This window comes from Canis lupus, chromosome 20 (genome assembly GCF_011100685.1).
Source record: "Canis lupus familiaris isolate Mischka breed German Shepherd chromosome 20, alternate assembly UU_Cfam_GSD_1.0, whole genome shotgun sequence".
Lineage (NCBI taxonomy): Eukaryota > Metazoa > Chordata > Mammalia > Carnivora > Canidae > Canis > Canis lupus.
Window position 1 is genome coordinate 49,664,563 of NC_049241.1, and position 23,118 is coordinate 49,687,680.

General features: G+C 49.3%; 2 protein-coding genes across 7 annotated transcripts; one reads left to right on the plus strand and one right to left on the minus strand.

Moving 5' to 3' along the window:
* Nucleotides 1-468: 468 nt before the first annotated feature.
* Nucleotides 469-18,495, plus strand: SYCE2 (synaptonemal complex central element protein 2). 6 transcript variants are annotated; one of them, XM_038567131.1, is made up of 5 exons: nucleotides 469-969; nucleotides 3,477-3,592; nucleotides 14,966-15,140; nucleotides 16,199-16,387; nucleotides 17,479-18,495. In XM_038567131.1, exons 2-5 carry the CDS (start codon nucleotides 3,483-3,485, stop codon nucleotides 17,521-17,523), a joined length of 519 nt encoding a protein of 172 aa, XP_038423059.1. In that variant the 5' UTR covers nucleotides 469-969; nucleotides 3,477-3,482; the 3' UTR covers nucleotides 17,524-18,495. The 6 variants fall into 6 exon arrangements, with proteins under 6 accessions (XP_038423059.1, XP_038423056.1, XP_038423055.1 ...); XM_038567128.1 differs by having other exon boundaries at nucleotides 474-969; nucleotides 14,930-15,140; XM_038567127.1 differs by lacking the exon at nucleotides 469-969 and adding an exon at nucleotides 2,797-2,872 and having other exon boundaries at nucleotides 14,930-15,140.
* On the minus strand, nucleotides 16,854-22,986 carry GCDH (glutaryl-CoA dehydrogenase). The gene is made up of 12 exons (XM_038567125.1): nucleotides 22,835-22,986; nucleotides 22,626-22,755; nucleotides 22,501-22,536; nucleotides 22,088-22,231; nucleotides 21,883-21,945; nucleotides 21,423-21,593; nucleotides 20,587-20,716; nucleotides 20,290-20,506; nucleotides 19,688-19,791; nucleotides 19,276-19,401; nucleotides 18,812-18,972; nucleotides 16,854-17,389 (listed from the first exon to the last, which is right to left on the minus strand). Exons 2-12 carry the CDS (start codon nucleotides 22,714-22,716, stop codon nucleotides 17,316-17,318), a joined length of 1,317 nt encoding a protein of 438 aa, XP_038423053.1. The 5' UTR covers nucleotides 22,717-22,755; nucleotides 22,835-22,986; the 3' UTR covers nucleotides 16,854-17,315.
* Nucleotides 22,987-23,118: the final 132 nt, after the last annotated feature.

The window sequence follows — 23,118 nt, forward strand, 5'->3', positions numbered from 1 at the left end:
TATAGGAGGGGAAGGCCAAGACAAGTGCCATGATTCACCCTGGGAGCCAGGCATGGTGGGGTGACTGGGGGGCAGCTTTAGATAGGTGTTTGTACTTTTTTAAAGCGTTTCTTTAAAGCTGCCCCTTCCCCCCCCCCCTTTTTTAAGCAGTTTCTGGTTCACAGCAAAATTGAGTGGAAAGTAGAGGACTTTTTCATCTACCTTCTGCCCCCACACACGCACAGCCTCCTCACTACCAACAGCCCCACCAAAGGGGTGCATTTCTTACAATGAATGAAGTACATAGACACATCCTGATCACCCACGATTCATGGTTTGTGTTGTGGTTCATGCTCCATGTTCATCCCCTGGGTTCGGACAGCATTTTCACTCCCAGAAAAGTCCTTGGTACTCCACCAATTCATCTCTCCATCCTCCCCCTAAAAAGCTGCTTTTTTTTTTTTTTTTTTTTTTTTTTTTTTTTTTTTTTTTTTTTTTAATGATCTCCTAAGGATTTCACAGGAGCTCAGAGGAGGGAGATGAGTAGGATAGAGCTTCATGAACCCACATTGAACAGTGTGAGCAAGATCCCTGTGTCTGTGGAAATATTTTAAAGTAAATCTCAGTCTCCGTGTTGCTCCCCTCACGTCTTCAAGGTCAGCGCGCTCTTGGAAACGTGAACAGTTTTCTGGAACCACGAGGCCACCGTTAACAGCCAGCACAGTTGGCAGCTGAGGCTGTAGGCTTTTCTGGTCCCAGGGTGTATGGTCACCAATCTCCCAAGGGCTACCCGGTCAGCTTTTTTTTTTTTCCTTTGTTTCAAATTAAATAATTAAGACATACAGAAAAATACTCATGCAACAACAGTGCACCTCCTGAGTGCCAGTAGTATCATGAGCTAAATAAAGACTCAGCAATAGGCAAAGCTGACTCAGGTCCCTGCCCTTGGGAGCTCCCAGGGGGAAGGGAGTGCATGGGGGCCATAAACAGGTAAGTTCCAGAAATGGAAGGAGGGATAAAACCCCAGAAAAGTGAAGGTGGGTGGGTAAGAAGAGTGTATAGCATAAAATATAAAGCCTAATACATCAAGCGCCTAGGAGTCTGCCCCCAGTTTGATCAAATCTGAACGTTGACTATATTTGTTTTGGATCTTATGCATTTTAGATCTGTGACTAATGTTCTGAAGACCCTATGGGCTTGTCCTAGTTCCTTTTGCCAGCACCTTGCTAAGATTGCTCCCTCATGAATTTGGTGTTTCTCTTTCTCCTGTGTTTTTAAATTTTTGCTGCTATATATGTTCCTTTAACAAGACAGGCTTGATTTTGCTTATTTTCAGAAGTTCTACAAACCCTGCACTATAAAAAAAAACGTCCTGCATATTGTGTTGCTTTTGTTTCTTTTCAGTGTGTGTGTGCATGTGTGTGTCCTTAACAGTAAATCTTTTGAAATTTTTGATTGGAGATTGGAGTTATCTACTCCAATCTCCAAACCTGGTACTGCAGGAAGGTACATTTTGCTTACGTTGTGGCTTTGCCACAAGATACTAATGTTAGCTGCTGTTTACTAAACTCATTGTGTTCCAGTTTAGATTTTATTGCCTCAGTTACAGGCAATAAATTTTACAGGCAAAAATGGATTTTGAGACTGAGTGGAAGTTTTATGCCCTGCCCCCAGGTCTCTGGTTGGTAAGAGACCAGATTCCTTTTTTTTTTTTTTTTTAAGATTTTATTTATTTATTCATGAGAGGCAGAGGCACAGGCAGAGGGAGAAGTAGGCTTCCTGCAAGGAGCCCGATGTGGGACCGATCCCAGATCCTGGCATCACACCCTGAGCCGAATGCAGACGTTCAACCGCTGAGCCACCCAGGCATCCCAAGCGACCAGATTTCAAACCACATTCTCCAGAATGTAGGTGTCAAGATGTGTGTGCCCTAGTCATTGTGACAGGTGACAAGAGTCCTGCACAGGCTTCCTGCTGCCTCTCCCACATAGACATTGACACGTGTCCCAGAGAGCAGCTCTACCTCCTTACCAGTGAATCGGAGCAAAAGCCAAACCCCCTTGCTTTGGCTCCCAGCCCAGTCCCTGCCCAACATTGATCCTTCACCCATAGCCTCCCCCAATCCTTGTTCTCCCTCCCTCCCAGGCCTGGCTGCTCCTCAAGTACACGGAGTTTGCACCCACCTCAGGACCTTTGCACATGCCTATTCAAATCTTTTGCCAATTTTTAAGTTGGGTTGTCTTATTGCGTTCTTTGCAGATGCTGGCTAGAAGTGCTCAGAAATATGTTTAGCAGTATTTTCTCCCACTCTGGCTCCTCGGGTGCCAATTGTTATAGTTGTCACCATTAAGGTAATATTGCTATTAGTAGTAGTAGTAAGGGACATGGGCCCAACTCCGTAAAGGCCAAACCCATCATGTTTTTAAGGAGATTCCAGTGCTAGAGTGCACAGGTAACTGATTCAAGATGATACTGCAAAAACTTTTTCACTGAGGACAATAGGTCATAATCAAGAACAGGAACGGTCAGGATTTTTCTTTGCAAAGATTTCTTGGGGCAGCGAAGATAATCTAAACCTAAGAATAAACGCAGCGGCCAATCGCTTCCCTCCACCTGAGTAGGGCCCGGAATCCTCCCACAAGGGGGACGCACGCACACAGACCACCCCCTCCTCCGGGCGGCGCTGGCTGCGCGCGCAGCCCCTGGGACAGCCCAACCGCCGGTTAACGGTCGACTCCGCCACGCGGCGCGCGCAAGTTCTCAAAAAGAGGCGGAACCAAGAGCGCGTGATGCCGCACGTGCGCGGGGGCGGGGCGAGCCAGGGGGCGGGGTCGGCGCGTGCGCAGAGGGCTCGAAGGAGAAGGCGGGAAAAGACAGAATGGAGCGACAGGGAGTACGCGGCGCTGGTTTCCCTTCGCGCGGGCGGCGGGCGGACTGACGGGGAACTGCCGCGATCTCGGACTTCCCTGGCGGACCCGAACCGGGCCGCTTGTCTCCTGCCATCAGGGCCACCCCTCGCTAGGCCGGGCCCCGATTTCCTGACTGACTGACCAGGCCCTGACTGACGGGACTGTGTGACTGACACGCTGACAGCCCAGGCCGGAAGGACAGACCCTGACGCATGGCGCGTGGCAGGCGCAGGGTAGAGAAAGACTCAGATACCCACGCGCCGCACTCTTTCCTTTCCTTCTTTTTCTCCTACCTCTTCCCCTTCCTGGAAGGACTCGAGCCGAGGCACACACCAGTTAGCCCAGCGCCACTCCCCTCACTCCATCCCCTCCAGGTCTCCCGGCCAATGTCCTCGGGCGCTCCAGGCGCAGGGCCGCCCCACGCACGCCCCCGACCTCGTGGTGCCCATCCCAGCCCCGCGCACCTCTCCTGGGGGTCCCCAGCCATCCGCAGGGGCAAACGGAGGTGCCCGGGGTCGAAGAGGCAGGAGGAGGGACCCCTTCTCGCCCTCCCTCCTCTGGCCTCTCAAGCGCTGGTTGTGCTCACAGGTGGACATGCCTCACGTAGAGTGCAAGGACCAGGAGCCACAGCTGCTGGGGGAGAGCAAGGAGCAGCCGCAGGGCGAGGAGAGCCGCGAAGAAGAAGCTGGTCGAGGGCCAGCTAGGTGAGGAAGCACTCGGGCCCACGGTGCACACAGACCCCCAGTCCTTGTTCACCCGATTCTTCCACGAGACCCTGCCAGCGTCCACTCTGCGTGCATTTGCTCCGCCAACTGGTCGGGCGTCTACCACATGCCTGGCATGGTTCCAAGTGTTGGGACGGAGTAGTGAGAGGACAAGACAGCTGGTAAACTTGGGAGCATCTAGTAGTCCGGAGATGATAATACTGTGGGGGTGGGGGGCCGAATAAGGAGAGAGTGCCAGTTTCTTTATTTTTAAAGATTTGAGGTTTATTTTTAAGGTTTTGTTTTTTTATTCACGAGAGACAGAGGCAGAGGGAGAATCAGGCTCCCTGTGGAGAGCCTGATGTGAGACTCAATCCCAGGACCACAGGATTGTGACCTGAGTCCAAGGCAGCCGCCAATCGCTGAGCCACCCAGGTGCCCCAAGAGAGTGCCAGTTTAGAGCAGAGGGTCAGGAAAGCCTTCATGGAGGAGGTGACGAGGGAACCATGAGGGTAGGCAGAACTATGCTCTAGGCAGAGGAACAGTACCTGCAGAGGCTGTGAGGAGGACTGTGTTGGAGGAGCCTAAGAGGGAGATAGGAAGAGATGCAGTCAGACAGGTTAATGGGACTTTGGGTGTTAATTACCCATGGACAGGTTTGGAATAGAGTGACATGGCAAGGACTATTGTTAATAAAGTTTTGTTGGAACACAGCCATGCTTGTCTATGGCTGCTTCTGCAGAGTCAAGTTTTTTGCAGCAGAGACAACAGAACCTTACAAAGCTGAAAATTTACTCTCTGGCCCTTTATAGAAGTTTGAAGTCCTCTGGGCTAAGGTATTAAAAGCCTCTCTCTGGCTTTCATGTAGAGTATAGATTATTGAGGGCAAGAGTAGAAGCTGGGAGACCAGTGAGGAGGCAATTGGAATCATCCAGGTGCAAGATGACTCCAGTTTGGCCTATGATGGATCTGTTGAGATCATGAGAAGTCAGATTCTGGGTATGTTTAAGAAGATAGAACTGACATAAATTGCTTATGGATTAGTTTTTGGAGTTGAAAGAGCAGCATCAAGGGTGACAAAAAATGTTTTTGTCTTGAACATGTATTTATTCAGCAAATATTTTTTGAGGATCTGCTTTGGCCAGACACTGATGCTGAGCATGCAGAAGTGAACAAATCAGAAGTTCTACTCTCTTGAAGCTTTCTTTCACTTAGCAGCAGTATGCACTTAAGGTTCCTCTGTATCTTTTCATGGCTTGATTGCTCCTTTCTTTTTAGTGCTGAATTATACATCATTGACTGGATGTCCCACAGTTTATCTATTCACCTACTTAAGGATATCTTGATTGCTTCCAAGTTTTGGGAATTCTGAATAAAGCCGCTATAAACATTCATGTGCAGGTCTTTGTGTGGAGTTAAGTTTTCAATTCCCTTTGGCTAAATTCCAAGGAGTGCTATGGCTTGACGAATATGATAAAAATATATTTTGTTTTGTAAGAGACTGCCAAACTGTCTTCCAAGGTGGCTATGCCATTTTACATTCCCATCATCAAGGAAAGGGTGTTTCTGTTGCTCCACATCCTTGCCAGCACTTGGTGTTGTCAGTTTTTGGATTTTCACCATTTAAATAAGTGTGTGGTCGTATCTCATTGTTGTGTTCATTTGCATTTTCCTAAAGAGATATGAAGTTAAACATCTTTTCATATGCTTGTCATTCATAAGTCTTTTGCGGGGAGGTGCAGATCTTTTGCCTCTTCTTTAATCAGGTCGATTGTTCCCTTATTGTTTTTAAGAGTTCTTTGTATATTTTAGATACTTGTCCTTTATCAGGCATGTGTTTCACAAAGATTTCCTCCCAGTTTGTAGCTTATCTTTTCATTCTATTAACAGTTCCTTTTTGCAGAGCAGAAGTTTTTAATTTTAATGAAGTCCAACTTACCGATTTTTTTCTGCTGATATTATATCTAAAACGTTCCTCTAGATTTTTTTCCCTGTGATATCTTCCAGGAGTTTGATAGCTTTGTGTTTGACATTTAGGTATGTGCTGTATTTTGTGTGAAAATATGAGGTCCATGTCTCGTTTTTTGCTCATGGCTGTCCAGTCATTTAAGTGTCACTTGTTGAAAAGACTACTTTCTCCATTGAATTTTCTTTGGTCTTTTGTCAGAGATCTGTTGACTACATATGTGTGGCTCTATTTCTAGGCTCTCTATTCTGTTCCACTTATCTATTATCTATTCTTTTACCAGGGCCACACTATTTAGATCACTGCAGCTTAATAGTAAGTCTTGAGGCTAAGGCTCATCAGTCCTCCAACTTTGTTCTTCTACTTCAATATTGTATTGGTTATTCTGGGTCTGTTGCCCAGCTGATTTTCTAAAAAAAAAAAAAAAAAAAAAAAAAAGAGGAAGAGAGAGAGAGAGACAATAATCATAACAATAAAATAATGTTATTTCAACTGGTGGTAATTGCTGTTAAAAAAAAAAACAGAGTAAGAAGCATCTAGAGTGATAGGGAGTTTAGAGAAAATTTCTTTTTTTTTTTTTAAGATTTTATTTATTTATTCGTGAGAGACACAGAGAGGGAGAGAGGCAGAGGGAGAAGCAGACTCCATGCACGGAGCCCAATGAGGGACTCGATCCCAGGTCTCCAGGATCAGGCCCTGGGCCGAAGGCGGCACTAAACCTCTGAGCCACCAGGGCTGCCCTAGAGAAAATTTCTAAGGAGATCACACATGAAAAGTACCAACCAGGAGGCCTCAGGGGAGGGGGACCCAGATTTTCCAGGAAGAGTGGAAGTCTCTGAGGTATGAATAAGCTTGGTATGCCCACAAAACAGTAATAAGGTCAGCATATCAAGCACTGTGATTGGCAGCAGGGGGAGGTCCTGAGTCCACCAGACACATGCTCTCATACATACCCTCCCGGTGGTTCCATCAGACCGAGAGGCAAGTACTGAACAAGTACTGACACAGAAGAATTTGGGGTGTTGGGAAAACACCCCAAGGCAGCCAGCCCTGAATGGGGTGCCAGAGACAGCAGCCTTGAAGAAGCAATGCTGAATCAAAAGGTAAGGGAGAATGGATGTTGAGTGGCCATGGGGGTGGGAGAAGGAGCTGAGAAGAAGTTATGCGAAGCCCCTGTGGTGTTCAGGGAGCTGAAGGCAGACCAGTGTGGCTGGGTATGGGTATGAGCACAAGAGGAGCACTGGATGGCTGGGCAGAGGCGAGATCATGGTCATTTTGTCAGCCGCAGACTTTATTCGGAGGATTTTTTGAAAATAGCTTGAAATATAATTCACATACTATCTAGTTCACCAACCAAAATGTACAATTATTTTTTTTAATATTTTATTTATTTATTCATGAGAGACACACAGAGAAAGAGGCAGAGACACAGGCAGAGAGAGAAGCAGGCTCCATGCAGGGAGCCCGATGTGGGACCCGATCCAGGGACTCCAGGATCATGCCCTGGGCCCAGGGCAGGTGCTCAACCACTGAGCCACCCAGGCATCCCTAAAATGTACAATTCAATTGTTTTTAGTACAAGCACACAGCCATGCAGCCATCAATGCTATCGGCCTTATAACACTTTGATCTCCCTGAAAAGAAACCTTATATCTCTAACCATTATCCACCGGGTTCTGCAACTTCCTCAGACCCTAGTAACCACTACTTTCTGTCTCTATGGATTTGTTTCTGCTGGACATTTCATATAAGCAGAATCATACACTTCCATGGTCCTTTGTTTATTCATGAGAGACACAGAGACAGGCAGAGATACAGGCAGAGGCAGAAGCAGGCTCCATGCAGGGAGCCCGACACGGGACTCGATCCCAGGTCTCCAGGATCACACCCCGGGCAGAAGGCAGCACTAAACCGCTGAGCCACCTGGGCTGCCCCACTTACATGGTACTTTGTGACTGGCTTCGTCCACGGAATAATGTCTTCACAATTTATCCATGCTGTAATGTATCAGAACTCCATTTCTCTATGTGGCTGAGTAATATTCTATATTATGGACCCATCATGTTTTACTTATCCATTCATTGGTTGATGGACATTTGAGTTGTTTCTGCTTTTTGGTTCTTGTGAATAATGCTGCTGTGAATATCCATGTATGCATTTTGGTGTGGATATATATTTTCATTTCTCTTGTGTAGATACATAGGAGGGGAATCACTGTGTCAGTGAAGTGCCATGTTCTGGTTTCTGTTTTTAAAAGACACTGGCTGCTTTGTGGAGAATGGAAGGGAGGGGGCATGAGTGGATTTGGGGGATCGGGTGGGAGGTTTCTGTGGGGGTCGCATCTAGCAGGGCAGATGGAGGGAAACTCTTATGGGGGTTAGGGGGGAGTGTTTAGTGAGGCTGAGAAAGGGGATGAACTGAGGATCTCTCCCTGCTAGTGTGCTACCAAACAGTGAAAAGGCCAGTGTATCAGGCATTGTGATTGGCAGCAGGGATACCCATGCTGTGTTGTACTGGGGCCAGCTCCTCCCAGCTCCCACATCTCTTCCCAACATAGCATTTAGCGATTTTATGTTAGTAGCTTGAAATTGCCCATAGTGAGAGTCGGCACTATGGAAATTGGCAAACACTACAAATCAGGCCTTTTTTTTTCCTCCCCCACGGAGAGCCACTTGCTAAATGTTTACTAGCACACCTCTTTCTCCCCACTTTGGACTGGTTTCCAGCAGATAGTGGTTTCCGTGGCAGAGGCAAGAACACAAGTTCCATTTTGCCCTTATTGAGCTTGAGGTAACTGGGGACATGCGCATGAACACATCCAGAATACAGTTGGACTTGCTGATCTGGAACTCTGGGTGGGACAAGGGGCTGGAGATGGTACTGTAGGAGTCACTGATTCAGTGACAACTGTGGGGTGAATGAGCTCACCTGCGGAAGGAGTGAGACAAGGCCACGCTCAGGACAAGGCCCTAAGGACTCTACATATAAAGCCAGCTTCTCCTTACCTCCGGATTCCTCAGTTATAAAGCAGGCTACAAGGTGGAGTGGTTTCTAGGTGTGTGCTATCAATTGGAGACCAGAAAAAAGAAGGAAATGACTGGAGCCATTTGTTTGATAACATCTTCCTACAAATAGCATGTTTAGACCTGGACCTAAGTGGCAAAGAGACATAGACAATTGCGTATCAAAGACTTCAAGGAGTTCCACAAGAGCTTTGGGCTGAAAAAAACAGATGGATTAGAACCAGTGCAAGGGCCAATTAATGGATCCAGCAGCAGACACTCAGTGACATGATTAAAATGTGAACACATTTCAGGAAAGAAAAGCAGAGGGTGAAGAACAGGCTCGGTAGCTTTGATTCAGACCTTCCCCCTTCCTGGCTGTACTTCAGCAAAACCTCATTTTGCCCAAGCACCAGCGATTCTGTTGTGTTCCTTCTTGAATGTTTGATTAGCTTGTCTCCCCTCCTGGGACTGCCGCCTGCGGTGGTCATAAGTGGCTGGCGGATTGTTTACTTGTATATCTGTTAGAGGCCATGGAGGGAGGGCCCCACCAGCGGGGGGCTCTGGCTCATACGCCTGCCAATCACAGCTTTACCTGGAGCGAACAGATGGTCTCTTCACTTAGACCCATTTCCTCACCGTTCCCGGGCCCCCTGCCAGCGTGGGCCCTGCTCAGAAACTATGTCCTAATCCTTGCAGCTGAATTAGGGACTTCTTAGAAGGACAGACTATAATAGGTGAGCCGGGTGAAGTGTTCACAGCCCCCACCCCAGATCCCCCCTGTCCGACCCCTCTGTGAGGCCATGCACACCCAGCCTGCTTTGTTGGGCCCACTTCCATTCGCTGGCCTCCATCCAGGGTTGGGCAATAGAAGCAGGCCTGGGAATGGGGGAAACCAGTGAAGAGGACACCATGCATTTTGTTTATTAAAGTTAATTGGTGAATGCAGGCCCAGGGAAGCCTATGATTCATTAGCATCCTGATGAATATGCAGCTGCTGAGTATTAAGAAAAATGAAATGGAAAGAAGTAAATCCCCAAAGGAGAGGTTGGAAAAAATCAAGAAGCTCTCTGCAGACATCTGATGCAGGCCTTTGTCCCACAACAAAATTTGAATGAGATGAATTCAAGTGATTTTTCACTATTTGCATAGCTGCCATGAAGACCATTCCAGCCTCATCCCTGGAGCCTGAGAAAGGAGCAACTTAGAATTGTTAGCAGCTCAAGCAGGTTGTGAGCAATTACATAAAAAGAAGCACCTGTTTTTATCATTGATTTTAATCTCAGACCCTTACACTGTCGGGACAAGGCAACTGTGGGGACAAGGTTTGTGAGCGGGGATGTTACACGCAGCTCTGGAAGAAGTTCGTTCCTTTAGGTATTCATTTATTTTTTAATTTGTTTTAAAGATTTTATTTATTCATGAGAGACAGAGAGAGAGGCAGAGACATAGGCAGAGAAAGAAGCAGGCTTCATGCTGGAAGCCTGTTGTGGGACTCGATCCCGGGACTCCAGGATCATGCCCTGAGCCAGAGGCAGACGCTCAACTGCTGAGCCACCCCGGTGTCTCCCTTTAGGTATTCAGTGAATATTTATGCTGCCTTTGGGTTGTGCAGACTGCCATCCGTAACTACCCCCCTCTACCCCAAGCAGGCGCCATGTCTTGGAAGGAACCAATGCGTGTAAACCTGGGCAGTGTTGTGATTAGTAAGCGCAGGTGCTGTGGGCCTGCACCAGCATACACTCCGAATGGTGAAGTTGCAGGAAGGGAAAGCCATTTCAGGCAAAGGCTGATGGGTTTGGTGAAGTTGTGGAAGGTTCCAAATTGCTCGGAGTAGGAGATGGAAAGGGAAGGTAGCAGCCAGGACCCTGGAAGGCCTTGTGCTCAGTGCTAGGGAATTTTCTCGATCCTGTGGTAGGTGGGGGCTCTCAAGCTGTCAAGCAGGAGTAGGACATCAGATTGCAATTTAGAAAGTCCCTAGAGACCAGGTGAGAAATGATAGGTGGAGAGTTAGAAATGATTAGATGGAGAGAAGATGATAGGTTTGGGAGAGATCAAGGAGGTGGAAGGGAGGATTTTTTTTGACAGGATGTGGAGTTGCAGAGAAAAGCTGACTCTAGGCTGACTTAAGTTTCTGGCACGGAAACCAGGTGGCTTTTGGTGTCATTCACAGAAGGAGAAGGAGGATGGCAATGTCGGTATGCAAATTTGTAGTTTGAGATGGCCTCTGGGACAGCCAAGTGGAGAGGGCCTGGAAAATAGATACATTGTTGGGAGCTCAGGAGACAGGTGTGGGTTGAGGATAAACCTGGGGGGTTGTAGAAGGTGGATGGTAATGAATGCCCTCGCTAGTCATCCATCCATTTATCCCACACCCCTTTATTACTCCTGTCATGAGGCATAGGTATTACGGACATGAAGATGAGTGACACACGGTCCAGTCCTCCCAGAGACTACAGGGGGAGGCTGAGGTGCAGACACTGACGCTGTAGGTACCATGTGCAAATAATGCAGCCAGGGAAGACTTTCTAGAAGAGGCAGTATATAGGAAGGGAAAAGGATTGCTGGGGCATTCTGGCTACAAGGATTCCTTTAGGGAATAACGGGTTGTCCATTGTGAGGTGGTGGGTGGGGGGTTAGCAGGAAAGGGCAGCAGGGAGGAGGCTTGGGGGTCCTGGCTTCAGAGCAAGGTTCTGAACGGATGGTGTGAAGAGAAGAGAATGAGGCCGACAACAGGGCCTGGGGACACCAAGTGTTGAGAATGGCAGGGAAGGATGGTCAGTAACACCACAGCCAGCTCAAGGGAATTACAGTATGAGGTATCTGCTGGGTGCCATTTGGGACCCTGGCAGGAGACACTTCATTTGAGAACTGGGATAGGAACTGGGGGGCTGAGAAGAGTGAGAGGTGGGAAAATATCTCAGAAAGTGTCAGCAACTCTTTCTAGAAGAGCTACATGGCTGTGAAGGGGAGGAAAGAAGGAGGCTGACTGAAGGGTGTATGAGGGGAGGGATGTATATGTGTGTTGTTTTAAAATGTAAAACTGGGGGGCAGCCTGGGTGGCTCAGTGGTTTGGCACCACCTTCAGCCCAGGGCGTGATCCTGGAGACCCCGGATCAAGTCCCACATCGGGCTCTCTGCATGGAGCCTGCTTCTCCCTCTGTCTGTGTCTCTGCCCCTCTCTCTGTGTGTCTTTCATGAATAAATAAATAAAATCTTAAAAAAAAAAAAAAAGTAAAACTGGGGATGACATGCCCCAGAAAGGGCTAGCCCAAGGGAAAGGTCAAAAGTATAAGAAGAGGGCGAGGTACAGGCGGGGAGGATTGGGAGCCCTGTAGAGGCATGGGACCTTTTTCCTGCCTGCCAAGCTGGGAATTTGGAAAGAGGAATGATGGTTGTGGATCCATTTATGAGGAACAGTAGTCAGGGGAATTGGTCTGCTCTTTCTGTATATGCTCAGGGTGAGGGGAGGCAAGTGTGGGGTCAGGGACAGGAGAATTATGAAGGTTTGGAATGGCTGATAGGCATGTGAGAGGGAGGTGACCAGAGCACAGATAGGATGCCCAGTGACCCTGAGGACTCCCCAGAGGCTAGAGAGCAAGACTCTGCAGTGACCCTGTTCACAGGTTATTTCCTCCAGTATCATTCAAACTCCTGAGTTTGAGAAAAGATACACCACTTGGTTATGGAGAGCCAGGGTAGGGTTTTGGTGTGAGTATGATACAGTGGTGAAGGGAAGAGCGGCTGATGCTCTTAGATGGAGACTGAAGTAATAGAACCCCAGTTTAGGCTGAACATGAGGGCTGTCAGTGCTTGCAATCTCAGGGAAGTGAAACACCAGGTTTTCTTGAACCTCTGCAAGTTTCATTATCATCATGAAGCATGGCTATCTTTTTAAGAGCTATCCACTTTGTGTTTTTCGCTTGCATCCAAACATTACAAAAGTCTGAGTGTTAAACTGTCAGTCTGTGGGGGTCTGGCTGGCTCAGTCAGTACAGCATGTAACTCTTGATCTTGGGGTTGTGAGTTCAAGCTTCACATTGCATTTAGAGATTATTTAAAAATAAAATCTTAAGAAAAAAAAAGGAAAAAATAAAACATCAGTGTGTCCCAGGTCTGAATTAATCTCCTTCTGCCTCACTTCCCTGTAGGAAAGCAGTAATTGCAAGCTTAAGAGGCCATAAACTCCTTAGTAAACCATTGTCCTGCAGTAAAATGTCTTTTTACAAGAATACTCAGGAAGACTTTAGTTGGTCTATTCTTTTCTAGCTGATGTAAGTCTTTGCTATAGATTATCTGCCTCAGAGAATACTTTCCCAACTTGATAAATGCATTGACCTCACGTATCTTGCCTTGGAGACTGATGGACTTGCATACTTTGTATGAAGCCAGAGGAGGGAGGGATAGATCAGATAGAAGGTGTCCTTCATTCATTCAACGAACAATAGAAAATTTACTATGTGGTGAGTGCTGTGAATTCGGAGATAAATAGGACACAGCCCTCTGGGGAGATAGGGATGTGAGCTGTGACAAGCACATACAGTGATAGGCACAGGATCGTGGACAGCTTCTCAAAGGAGGCATTGGTCTGGGCTAGGTCTCACAGGTCAAGTCAGAGAGCAGGCACAGAGCCACAGAGCCAAAAAGCAATCTGGCAAGGAATAGTTAAGGACCAGGACACAGTTGAAGTCTTGGGCCTGAGAGCTTTCGTGCTGGTGAGAGCTCTGGCCACCCAGGCTCTTGTGCTCAGGGGTTTTACTGTGCTTGTATCCTGAGCCAAAGGGAAGAACTTGGGCAGTCAGGAAACCACCAAGAAAAATAGTTTTATGGAAAAAGCATCCAAAAATCAAAATGTAATTTTCTAAGTAATCAGTGCCTGGCTTGTGTGGTCTTGGCCAACTTTATGGTTGCTTGTGAACTGGTGAGTTCAGGAACCACGCTGTTGGCACCTCTGAGTCTCAGCCATTAAGAGCTAGAAGGAGCTCAGAGGGGAAGAAACAGGACCCAGGGGCAGCAGGACATGGGTTGGGGAGTCAGGCCAGCTGGGTGCCACACCCAGCTCTGCTGGACCCCAGCCAGTGACCCTCAGAGTGACACACTGATCCTGCATCCTCAGCTACAAGGTAGGTAAAGATGATGAGTGGACCAACCCCAAAACATGGTCAAGAGGTTGCAGCAAGACAACCTGTGAAGTTAGCATGGAGCCTGACAGATGGAAAGTGTTTACAGATCAGATAAAGCAAGATACAGAAAAGAAAGAAAGAGGGATCCCTGGGTGGCGCAGCGGTTTGGCGCCTGCCTTTGGCCCAGGGCGCGATCCTGGAGACCCGGGATCGAATCCCACATCGGGCTCCCGATGCATGGAGCCTGCTTCTCCCTCTGCCTATGTCTCTGCCTCTCTCTGTGACTATCATAAATAAATAAAAATTAAAAAAAAAAAAAAGAAAGAAAGAAAGAGAAAGAAGGAAGGAAGGAAGGAAGAAAAAAAAAACATACCTTAAACATTTTATCTTAATTTTAAACACCAAAGGGTCTGCTAATCAGATTGCAACTTTTTCTTTGCATAAACTTCATTCATAACGCATTATGCATAATTTCTACTTCTTTGTTTTCAAATATTTTATTTATTTATTTATTTATTTATTTATTTATTTATTTATTTATTTAAAGTAGTCTCTACACCTAATGTGTGTTTTGAACTCAAGACCCCAAGATCAAGAGTCACATGCTCTACCAACTGAGGCAGCCAGGCACCCCTCCACTTGTTTTTTTTGAAAAATTTTTAAAGTTTTTATTTATTCAGGAGAGACACAGAGAGAGAGAGTCAGAGACACAGGCAGAGGGAGAAGCAGGCTCCACGCAGGGAACCCAATGCAGAACTCGATCTCAGGACTCCAGGATCACACCCAGGGCCAAAGGCAGGCGCTAAACAGCTGAGCCACCCAGCGATCTCCTTCCACTTGTTTTTAAACCAGAGTGAAAACTTACGGGTCTCGACAAAGGAATCTCTATGCAGAATCCCTCTAGTTGTTTACAATCTTTGCCCCAATCTATAGTTGTTGATAAACTAAATAGTATAACTGACATTCATTTCAAGGTAGCAACTTGGTGTAATAAAAATGACAGTGGGCTTTGGAGTCCAGCAGATCCCCCTGTTCTGGAACCTTAGGTGGATTTTGTTTGCACTCCTGGATCTGTTTCCCCAGTTGCAAAATGGGGTTGCTGTCCCTGCCTCTCAGTGTGTGAATGAAATAAGCAAGCATCACCCACAGGAGACACACAACACTGGCTCCCCTCCCACCATAGAGCTAATTCAGGTCAGCACTCTCAGGAGAGTTTGGTGTTGACCTCAGTTTCCTGTACTTTCAGAAGTCAGGTTTCTAGCCCCTCTATCGCCACCTCCAGTGCCAACCGCCAGCTGATGATGCTAGAAGGGAAGTCAGGATCCTGCTTTTCCTCTCTGGACTCAAGCATCGACATCCTGAAGAAGAGGGCCCAGGAACTGATTGAAAACATCAACGAGAGCAGGCAGAAAGACCACGCACTCATGACCAACTTCAGGGACAGCCTCAAGATCAAGGTGACAGATTCTCCCATACACTGCAAAGGCAGGGGAAGGAGTCCTGTGTAAAGGGTGAGAGGGGAAGGAATGAAGCTGCTGCTGAGTGTCTTTCAGATTCTAGGCCTGATGCTAAGCAACCTGCAAGCAGTACCTCATTTCCCCCTTACAGCAATCCTGCCCAGAGATCAGGCCCATTTTATAGATGGTAGAGTAAGGTTTGGAAATGATTTGCCCAAATGAAGGAGCCAGGAGGAGGAACGAAGGTCCATCTGCACCTGCAGCCTAGCCCTCTTATTTCATGCCAAGGCTAATGGCCAATGGAGTAGGGGCCAAGGCACAGCCTACATTGTCACACCCATTTGTCCTTCAGAAGTTGAATTGTTTTGGGGGCGCCTGGCTGGCTCACCTAGTAGAGCATGCAACTCTTGATCTCAGGGTTGTAAGTTTGAGCCTCGTGTGGGGTGTAGAGATTACTTAAAAATCTTGAAAAAAAAAAAGTGGAATGGTTTGTGATGGGAGATTAGGGTTCCCTTGACATGGCTGGGCCTTAAGAGTCTAACAAAGTCTGATGTGATGTTCAGGTCCAACACTAATGATCATCCTTGATGCTTCTTCAGAATGCACCGAGTCCTGTGAGTGGGACAGCTTGTTGGTCACATGGGAGACACATGTCATGCATCTCTCAATGACAGGCTGACTTTTTTTTCCCTTTTCCCTCCTCCCATCCCTACCAGCACATACCCTGGTACATAATAGAAAATTTAGAAAGTAGAGAAGAATATAACATAGCAGAAAAAATAGAAAACATTCCTATGATCTCACTATCCAGCAGCTACTTTGTCACATGTTTTCTTAGTTTCCATTGCATATTTTCTTCCTGTTTGAGCCTGTACCACATACATAATTTTGCATCTTCCTTTAAAAAAAACTGAATATATAGGCAGTTTCACTTCCAGTCACTGGCATTGTTCTTACCATTTTTATAAAATAAATTGCAGAAATATTAGCCACTTAAAACAAATATCTTATGATACCTCTTGTTTGATTTTCTAAGAACTTGCTTTATTCTTTAAAAGGTTTCAGACCTGACAGAGAAGCTAGAGGAGAGGATGTATCAGATTTATAATCACCATAACAAGATCATTCAAGACAAGCTCCAAGAGTTCACTCAGAAAATGGCAAAGATCAGCCATTTGGAAACAGAGCTCAAACAAGTGTGCCACACCGTAGAGACAGTGTACAAAGATCTGTGCATCCAGCCAGAGGTATGACTAAACTCATGCATGCAGGTGCCACCTGAGGAAGGTGAGGCATGGTGGCTAAGATGAAAGTAAATGTCCACACAAACCAAGGATGTTAGCACCGTGCCCAGCCTAAACCCCATAGGGGCCACTATCACTGCAAAACCCTTGATGCTCTTGACATCTCACCCGTGGTCCTGGGCTCCCTCTGAGGTGGTGTGTCTGAGCTGAGGAGCTAGATAGTTGTTATTTCCTACCACTGTGTGGTCAGCCCTGTGGTGACAGAAAGGACAAGGGCCCCTCTGTCTACAGGCCTGAGCCCTGGTCAGTGTCTGACCAGGGTTATTGGAGCAGAGCCCAAGACTCCAACCCAGGCCAGACCACTTGTGGGGAAATCCCTGCCATACGCCCAATCACCTCACAGTCCCCACATTTTTCCTGTGACGGAAATGACCTTTTGGGTGGTTACAATTAAATGTGCCCCAACACCTTGAGGTCAGACATACAGACTTTATTCTCTCTTTCACTCTCATTTTGCTCTAACATCCAGCATAAGGCACTTACCCTCGGGATGGAAGGGTCAGAGGGCACACAGTGAACTCTTGGTGTCGGGGGGATTTGCTCAGACACCAGAGGTTGCTTCCACGTCACTCTCCTTCCCTCTTCCTGCCCCCCCCCTCCATCAAGAGAAGCTTCTGTTCCAAGATAAGTGGAATCCATTCCCGTCCATGGTTAAAAGTGGGTTGAGGAACTTGGTACAGAGAGTCCCATCTTCTTTTTAAGGAACACATTTGAATGACTTCAAAGGGAAAATTTTGATAATTAAGAATCAGTGTCTCTCACTTCCCACTATAAAAATTGGCTCCATCTGCCACCTCCCTGAGTAAGCTCAGAGCACAGCATTTCCCTGGGAATGAGCTTGAGACCATCTGGGCTCCTGGGTGAAGTATGCTCACTTGCTGGCCGTGAACGCCTGGATCCCTGTGATTGCCCTTCCAAGGATCAGAGCATGAATGTCATGAGTGCCTGGACAAGATAAATACAGAGATGGTCTGAAGTCAGAACAGCTCACAACTTCCCTTTAAAGTCAATTTTCATGTCCCTCTTCCCCCTAGGCTACTACTTTGGAAGATCAGACCCACAAAGATGGCGACTGCTGACAGCTACTGGGAGAGGCCCCTCTTAGTAACAGCAACCAAGAGAAGGCTCAGAGGCCACCGTTCAGGCCACACTGAGAAAATTGTTTTTCACAGTTCTATAATGCATCTCGGGGGGATAAAAAAGTCCTTGTGCTAGACCCAAAACTTCAGCAAGTCCAGCCCTGGCCATGGGCCCAGCTTTGGTGTTCCCCATACTTGGCAAATTCACTCCACCCCACCCTGCACAGTTGGTTAAATGTTTAATTTTCAACCCGTTCATGCTTCTTTCACACAGAGGCTGAGAAAGCTGATGAGCTCTGTGGAGATATGTCAGGCCCTTTCTTACCTAAGAGAGGGAATGGGAACACAGACATCAGATAAATTGCTTGTCCCAGCTGATCTCCCCATCCTAAAGCCACCACCCCACATACCACATCCCATGCTGTCAAGTCTGGGTAACATTTTAGAGCCATCAGTGTTCTCATTTGCTCTTCCTAAGCTTAACAGGGTGGAAGGCAAAGGTTACTGCTTCCCTTTTATGGAGAATTACATAACAATTACGTTTACTTCCTAAAGTGCAAATCTGACCCCATCCCTCCCCTGCATAAAACTCCCTAAAGGCTCTGCTTGTCCTCAGGGTCATCCCCACACCTGTAGGATCACCCCAACCCCAACCTTCCCTTTTGCTGTTTCTGGAATGTCCATCTAGAATAGCACACAGAAGCTACTTCACTGTCTTTGCCCAGGGAGCTACACTTGCCTTCAGGCCCAACCTGGTCCCACTTTCTTCTCAAGATGAGCACTTGTACCTTTATACATCTCTGCCTGGCTGATACTAGATTGTACTTTTTTTCAAATAATCTTTTTCCATGTCTCTTCCCACAGGGAAAGGTGTTCTAGGTCCAATGCGATTATATCCAGTTGCCAGATGTAGGCACTACAGCCTGACAATGATTTGTCTTTTTTCTCTTAACATAAAATGGAGTGGTGATTCCTGTGTGTAGCTGCGCTCTTGCTTCCTAGCATCCACCAGCTCACTAGGCATTGTGCCCCATTCTGGGGATGCCCGAGGAGGTCATAAAACAGTCTAGGAAGTACCCCTCCACCTGAGCACCATGGGGGAAAGGGCTGAGAGCATTTCACTTCCACAGTCCCTGTGTGAGCCACTCCAGATGAAGAACACAGGGTAGGACTTGCCCCAGGTCACCAGTGATGACAGCTGGGAGGATTCAGTCCTGCTGTCCCCACCCTTCTTCTTTAGACAGTGAGGCCACTGTGACACTCCTCCCCCCAGAGACCCAGCCCCTACCTTCATAGGTGTTCACAGCCTCCAGGTTCATGGCGTGCCGGATCACATGATACTCATCAGAAATCCCATTCCCCCCCAGTATGTCTCGGGCCTGGCGGGCGATATCCAGGGCCTTCCCACAGTTATTCCTCTTCAGCAGGGAGACCATTTCTGGAGTGGCCCTGGGAGTGGCACAGGCATGTAACAAGTATGGGCTCACACAAAGAACTGACCCCAGGCATCCCTAAGCCCCGGGCAAACCCAGCCAGGAGAGATGATTCCCCAAGTTCTAGTCCTAGCAGCAGACACTGAGCTCCCAGTAAGGGATAAGCAAGCAGTCCTGTCCCATCGAGGCCAAGAGGGAAAGAAGGCATAGGTCCCCAGGGCCCACCAGGCACAAAAGACCCTCCTCTCCTGGTCCCCAGGGACAGCCACCACCATGTCCTTGCTGCCTACGTCCTGCTCCCCCAACACACAACCCTTACTTGTCTTGATCCTTTAAGCGGCCAAGCTGTAGGCAGGCATGAAGGCCCAGTGTGATCTCAGTGAGCATGTCTGCCAGCTTCTTCTGAATCAGCTGGTTCCTGGCCAGTGGGGCACCAAACTGGATCCTAGGTGGGCAAGTTCAGGGTAAGTGTGGGGATGTTCACTCCCCAGTCCTGGAGGCCTTCCTAGGCTGACTGGGCCCTCACCGAGTTCACCCTGGCCCTGTTACTGCTCAGTGTTACCAATGTCACTGAGCACTCAGGCCCTCAGTGTTCAGAAGAACTTCCCAGGCCATTTCACCCAGTGTGGAATTTAAGTCTGGTAGACAGGGGATGAGGAGTCACTGGTAGGGGTAAGGGATGGAGCCCATGCTGCCCCCACACCTCCAAATCTCATGGCAGCCCCACATACCTATCCAGACTGTACTGCCGGGCCGTGTGCAAGCAGAATTCAGCAGCTCCAAGCACACCCCAAGCGATGCCAAACCGGGCATTGTTCAGGCAGCCAAAGGGCCCCTGTAAAGTTGAGAGAGAGGCCTCAGCCCCAGCTGGAAGCTGAGAGGCCCCATGCAGAACTAACCTACATAAAGGAAACCCCCTTCCCCAGACATGAAGTCAGTTTAAACAGAGGGATTCGGGGCAGCCGTTTCAACCACACACAGTCCTGGCACCAAAGCTCATGCATATACAGTTTTACCCAGCCCAGGATCTGAGCTAGATGCTAAGATCTAGGGGATGATGTAAGGAGACAAAGATGTACATGCATCAAAGAATTAAATTGGCTCAGGCCCGTATGTGTCCTTGGCAGAGCCAGTATGAGCAAAATGGTCACCAAAAAGGGGCAATTTCCAAACATCAGTGAGCCAAACAGGACCTCTCAGAATCATTCGTGTGTGGGCTCTGCAAGCACAGGGACTGTGTCTGTTTCCCAGCTGGGCCCCCAGCATGGTCCCTGCCCTAGAAAGTTGAACCAGCTGGTGAGTGATACCAGTTCCCAAGGTGGCTGCTGCTCACCGCCAGACCAGATACGTCAGGCAGCACATTCTCCTCCGGCACCTCCACACCGTCCATGACAATCATCCCTGTGGATGAGGCGCGCAAGGAGAACTTGCCCTCAATCTTGGGGGCTGAGAGGCCCCGCATCCCCTTCTCCAGCAAGAAGCCCCGAATGGAGCGATCTTCACACCGGGCCCATACTACAAACAGGTCGGCCACAGGTGCATTGGTGATCCTGGGGGAGGGACAGACAGTGAGGGTCTGGCCACCTCCCCCTTGCCCCTGCCCACCTGCTTGAGACACCAGGCCCCTCACCAAGTCTTGGTCCCATTGAGGGTGTAGCTCCTGTTGGATGGGTTGTGGCGGGCTCTGGTCTCCATGCTGCCAGGGTCACTCCCATGGTTGGGCTCTGTGAGCCCGAAGCAGCCCAGGAGCTCCCCTTTGGCTGCAGGAACAATACAGGGTCACAAGACTGCCTGTCCCTCACCCATCCCCTCAAAATTGTCAGCTTCTCCACTGAGCCAGGCCAAAGGCAGACCCAACTCTGCCCTCATGTCACTCTCAGGTGATGGTGGTATGTGGGAACAGCCACCCCCCCCCCCCCCCAGGCCACAGTAACAATGCCACAATGGGGAGAGTAGGAGTCAGGAAAGAGATAATCTGTCTTGAAGGCAGTGAAAAGGAGCTAAGCAGGAGGAGGAAGAGTGGAGAAGAGTGCTCCCAGCGAGGTAGAGATGTGCAAAGGCACAGTGGTACTTTCGGAGAATTCTTGATTGCTAAGGAGGAGCAGTCAAGAGAATGGCCATAGATGAGGTGGAATGGTCAGCAGAGGCCAGGCTACTCATGTGGGGTCTTGTGGACCATCAGGAAATTAAGACTTTAAACTTTGGGCTAGGAAGGGGCAGCACAGAAAGCAACTCAGGAGTGAGATGATGGTGGTAAGAAGTGGGCAGAGTCTAGGCAGACCTAGGAGGGGACAGTCAGGATCAGATGCAGGGGTGAGGCCCATGGTCTGGCAGGGGATCTGGGTAGCCATTGGGTATCTTTCAGGTAGGGACAGAAGGTCTGCAGGCACTGGGGACAGTCCCATTCCTAAGTTCCAGACCCCTGACACGATCTTCCTTCCACCAGACTCCGTGGCAACTGCTCACCCAGCCGGGGCAGATACTTCTGCTGCTGCTCCTTGCTGCCATAGGCGTAGATGGGGTGCATGACGAGGGAAGACTGGACGCTCATTGCTGACCTATAGCCGCTATCCACTCGCTCCAGCTCTCGGGCTAGGAGCCCATAGGCCACAGATGAGACTCCAGCACAGCCATACCCTGGTGATGGGGAGGGAGAAGGAAGATGGAGAAATGGGAGACAAAGCCCTGCCCAGCTTGGACCAGTGTGATTCCTGGGGCCCAAGAGACAAAGCTACGTAGGGGTGCCCAGGGAGGGGACACCAAGCTGGCCCTAGTTTGTGGGTTTATGAATTTGTCCTCACAGCCACTCTCAGATGGAGGAATAACAGCCTCGCTTTGCAGACTGGGAAACTCAAGCTCAGGGATGAGAGGGGGCTTTCCAGGCCACAGTGGGGGCTGCAGAGTGTGGAGACAAACCTGTCCCTACCTTTGATGGTGGGGCCCAGCACACCAAGCTCCCCCATCTCTGAGATGATCTCCCGGTGAAAAACTGCAAAAGATGGATGCCCAAACTCAGGCCCAGCCCTGCCCCCCCTGGAACCCCACCCCAGGGACAGAGGGGGCCAGGGGCTCAGCTAAAGCAGGCAGAGCTGGTGCGCAGGGTGGGAGCATCCGCCCACTGGCATGAGCACCTTCGTTGCGATTAGCCAGCAGGATTCGGGGCATGAGGCGCTCCTGGCAGTAGGTGCGGAAGGTGTCCCTGATGAGGATCTCATCCGCTGTCAGCTGCTCCTCCAGTACCAGCGGGTCCCTCCAGTCAAATTCAGGACGCGAGGCTGGGACGCAGAGCAGAGAGCGGGAGGAGGCTTAACTGGGCCCGGCCACCCTACCACCGCACCCTCCTCTTCTGGAATCCTCAGCCCCGCTCCCGGCTCCACCTGGCTCCTGGTGGATGTGAGCTTATCTCCGGGAAACTCACCGCCTCGGCCCTAGCCACGCCCTGCCTCCCTCCAGGGCAGCCCTCGGATTCCGGGACAGAGCCCACCCCGGGGAGACAGACAGTTGGACAAGGGCCGCAGACACCCGACGCAAGGAGGGTCCTTACCCTTAGTCGCTCGGTTCAGTGTCTTCCCGCCCTTTTCTGCAAACACAGGATGGGAAAGTCATCCCGGAAAAGCCCCCGAACCTCCAATTCCACCCTCCCCACCCTGCCCCCGACCGGGCACTAACCAGTCTGCGCCGCCGCCGAGCCCCACCCGCGCAGGAAGCTCAGGCCTGGTCCACGGCTCAGCAGCCGCTCGGGGACTCTTCTCAGGGCCATGTGGGCAGCGGGCGGGCAAGCGGAGCAACCACGGCCAACCTGGAGGAGCAGGGGCGTCAGCGGAGTGGCTGCCACCGCCCGGCCCCCGACCCCACTCGCCCCTCTCGCAGGTGCTAACCTGGCGCCTCCAGGCTCACCGTACAGTCCACGGTGCAACTGGCAAAATCTTTTGACCTCTGGGGGTGGGAGGGGCGGATGCCGAATGGGGCTTCTCATTGGCGTGTGCTAGGACCGACTCCTCCACGGCTCTGCCTTTTAAAAGGGCCACGGCAGCCTCGCCGATGGAGACGGCAGCGCCCGGGCCAAGGCCTGTTAGCTGCTTTAAGAAGCAGAACAGGGAAGGGGCGGAAGGCGAGTGCGCCAAGCCAATTGGCCGGCTGTGTTCCCATTCGGATTGGCCCT

Bases quoted from the DNA above. Each gene is read 5' to 3' on its own strand.
- GCDH (XM_038567125.1), bottom strand. From the start codon at position 22,716: ATGGCCCTGAGAAGAGTCCCCGAGCGGCTGCTGAGCCGTGGACCAGGC. The intron at 21,946-22,087 runs GTGCTCATGCCA...CATCTTTTGCAG, and splicing joins GCTGGCTAATCGCAACGAAG to TTTTTCACCGGGAGATCATC. The intron at 19,402-19,687 runs GTATGTGGGGCT...TTGCCCACCTAG, and splicing joins CGGCAGTACAGTCTGGATAG to GATCCAGTTTGGTGCCCCAC.
- SYCE2 (XM_038567126.1), top strand. From the start codon at position 3,101: ATGGCGCGTGGCAGGCGCAGG. The intron at 3,593-14,929 runs GTGAGGAAGCAC...CTGTACTTTCAG, and splicing joins GCTGGTCGAGGGCCAGCTAG to AAGTCAGGTTTCTAGCCCCT. The intron at 16,388-17,478 runs GTATGACTAAAC...TCTTCCCCCTAG, and splicing joins ATCTGTGCATCCAGCCAGAG to GCTACTACTTTGGAAGATCA.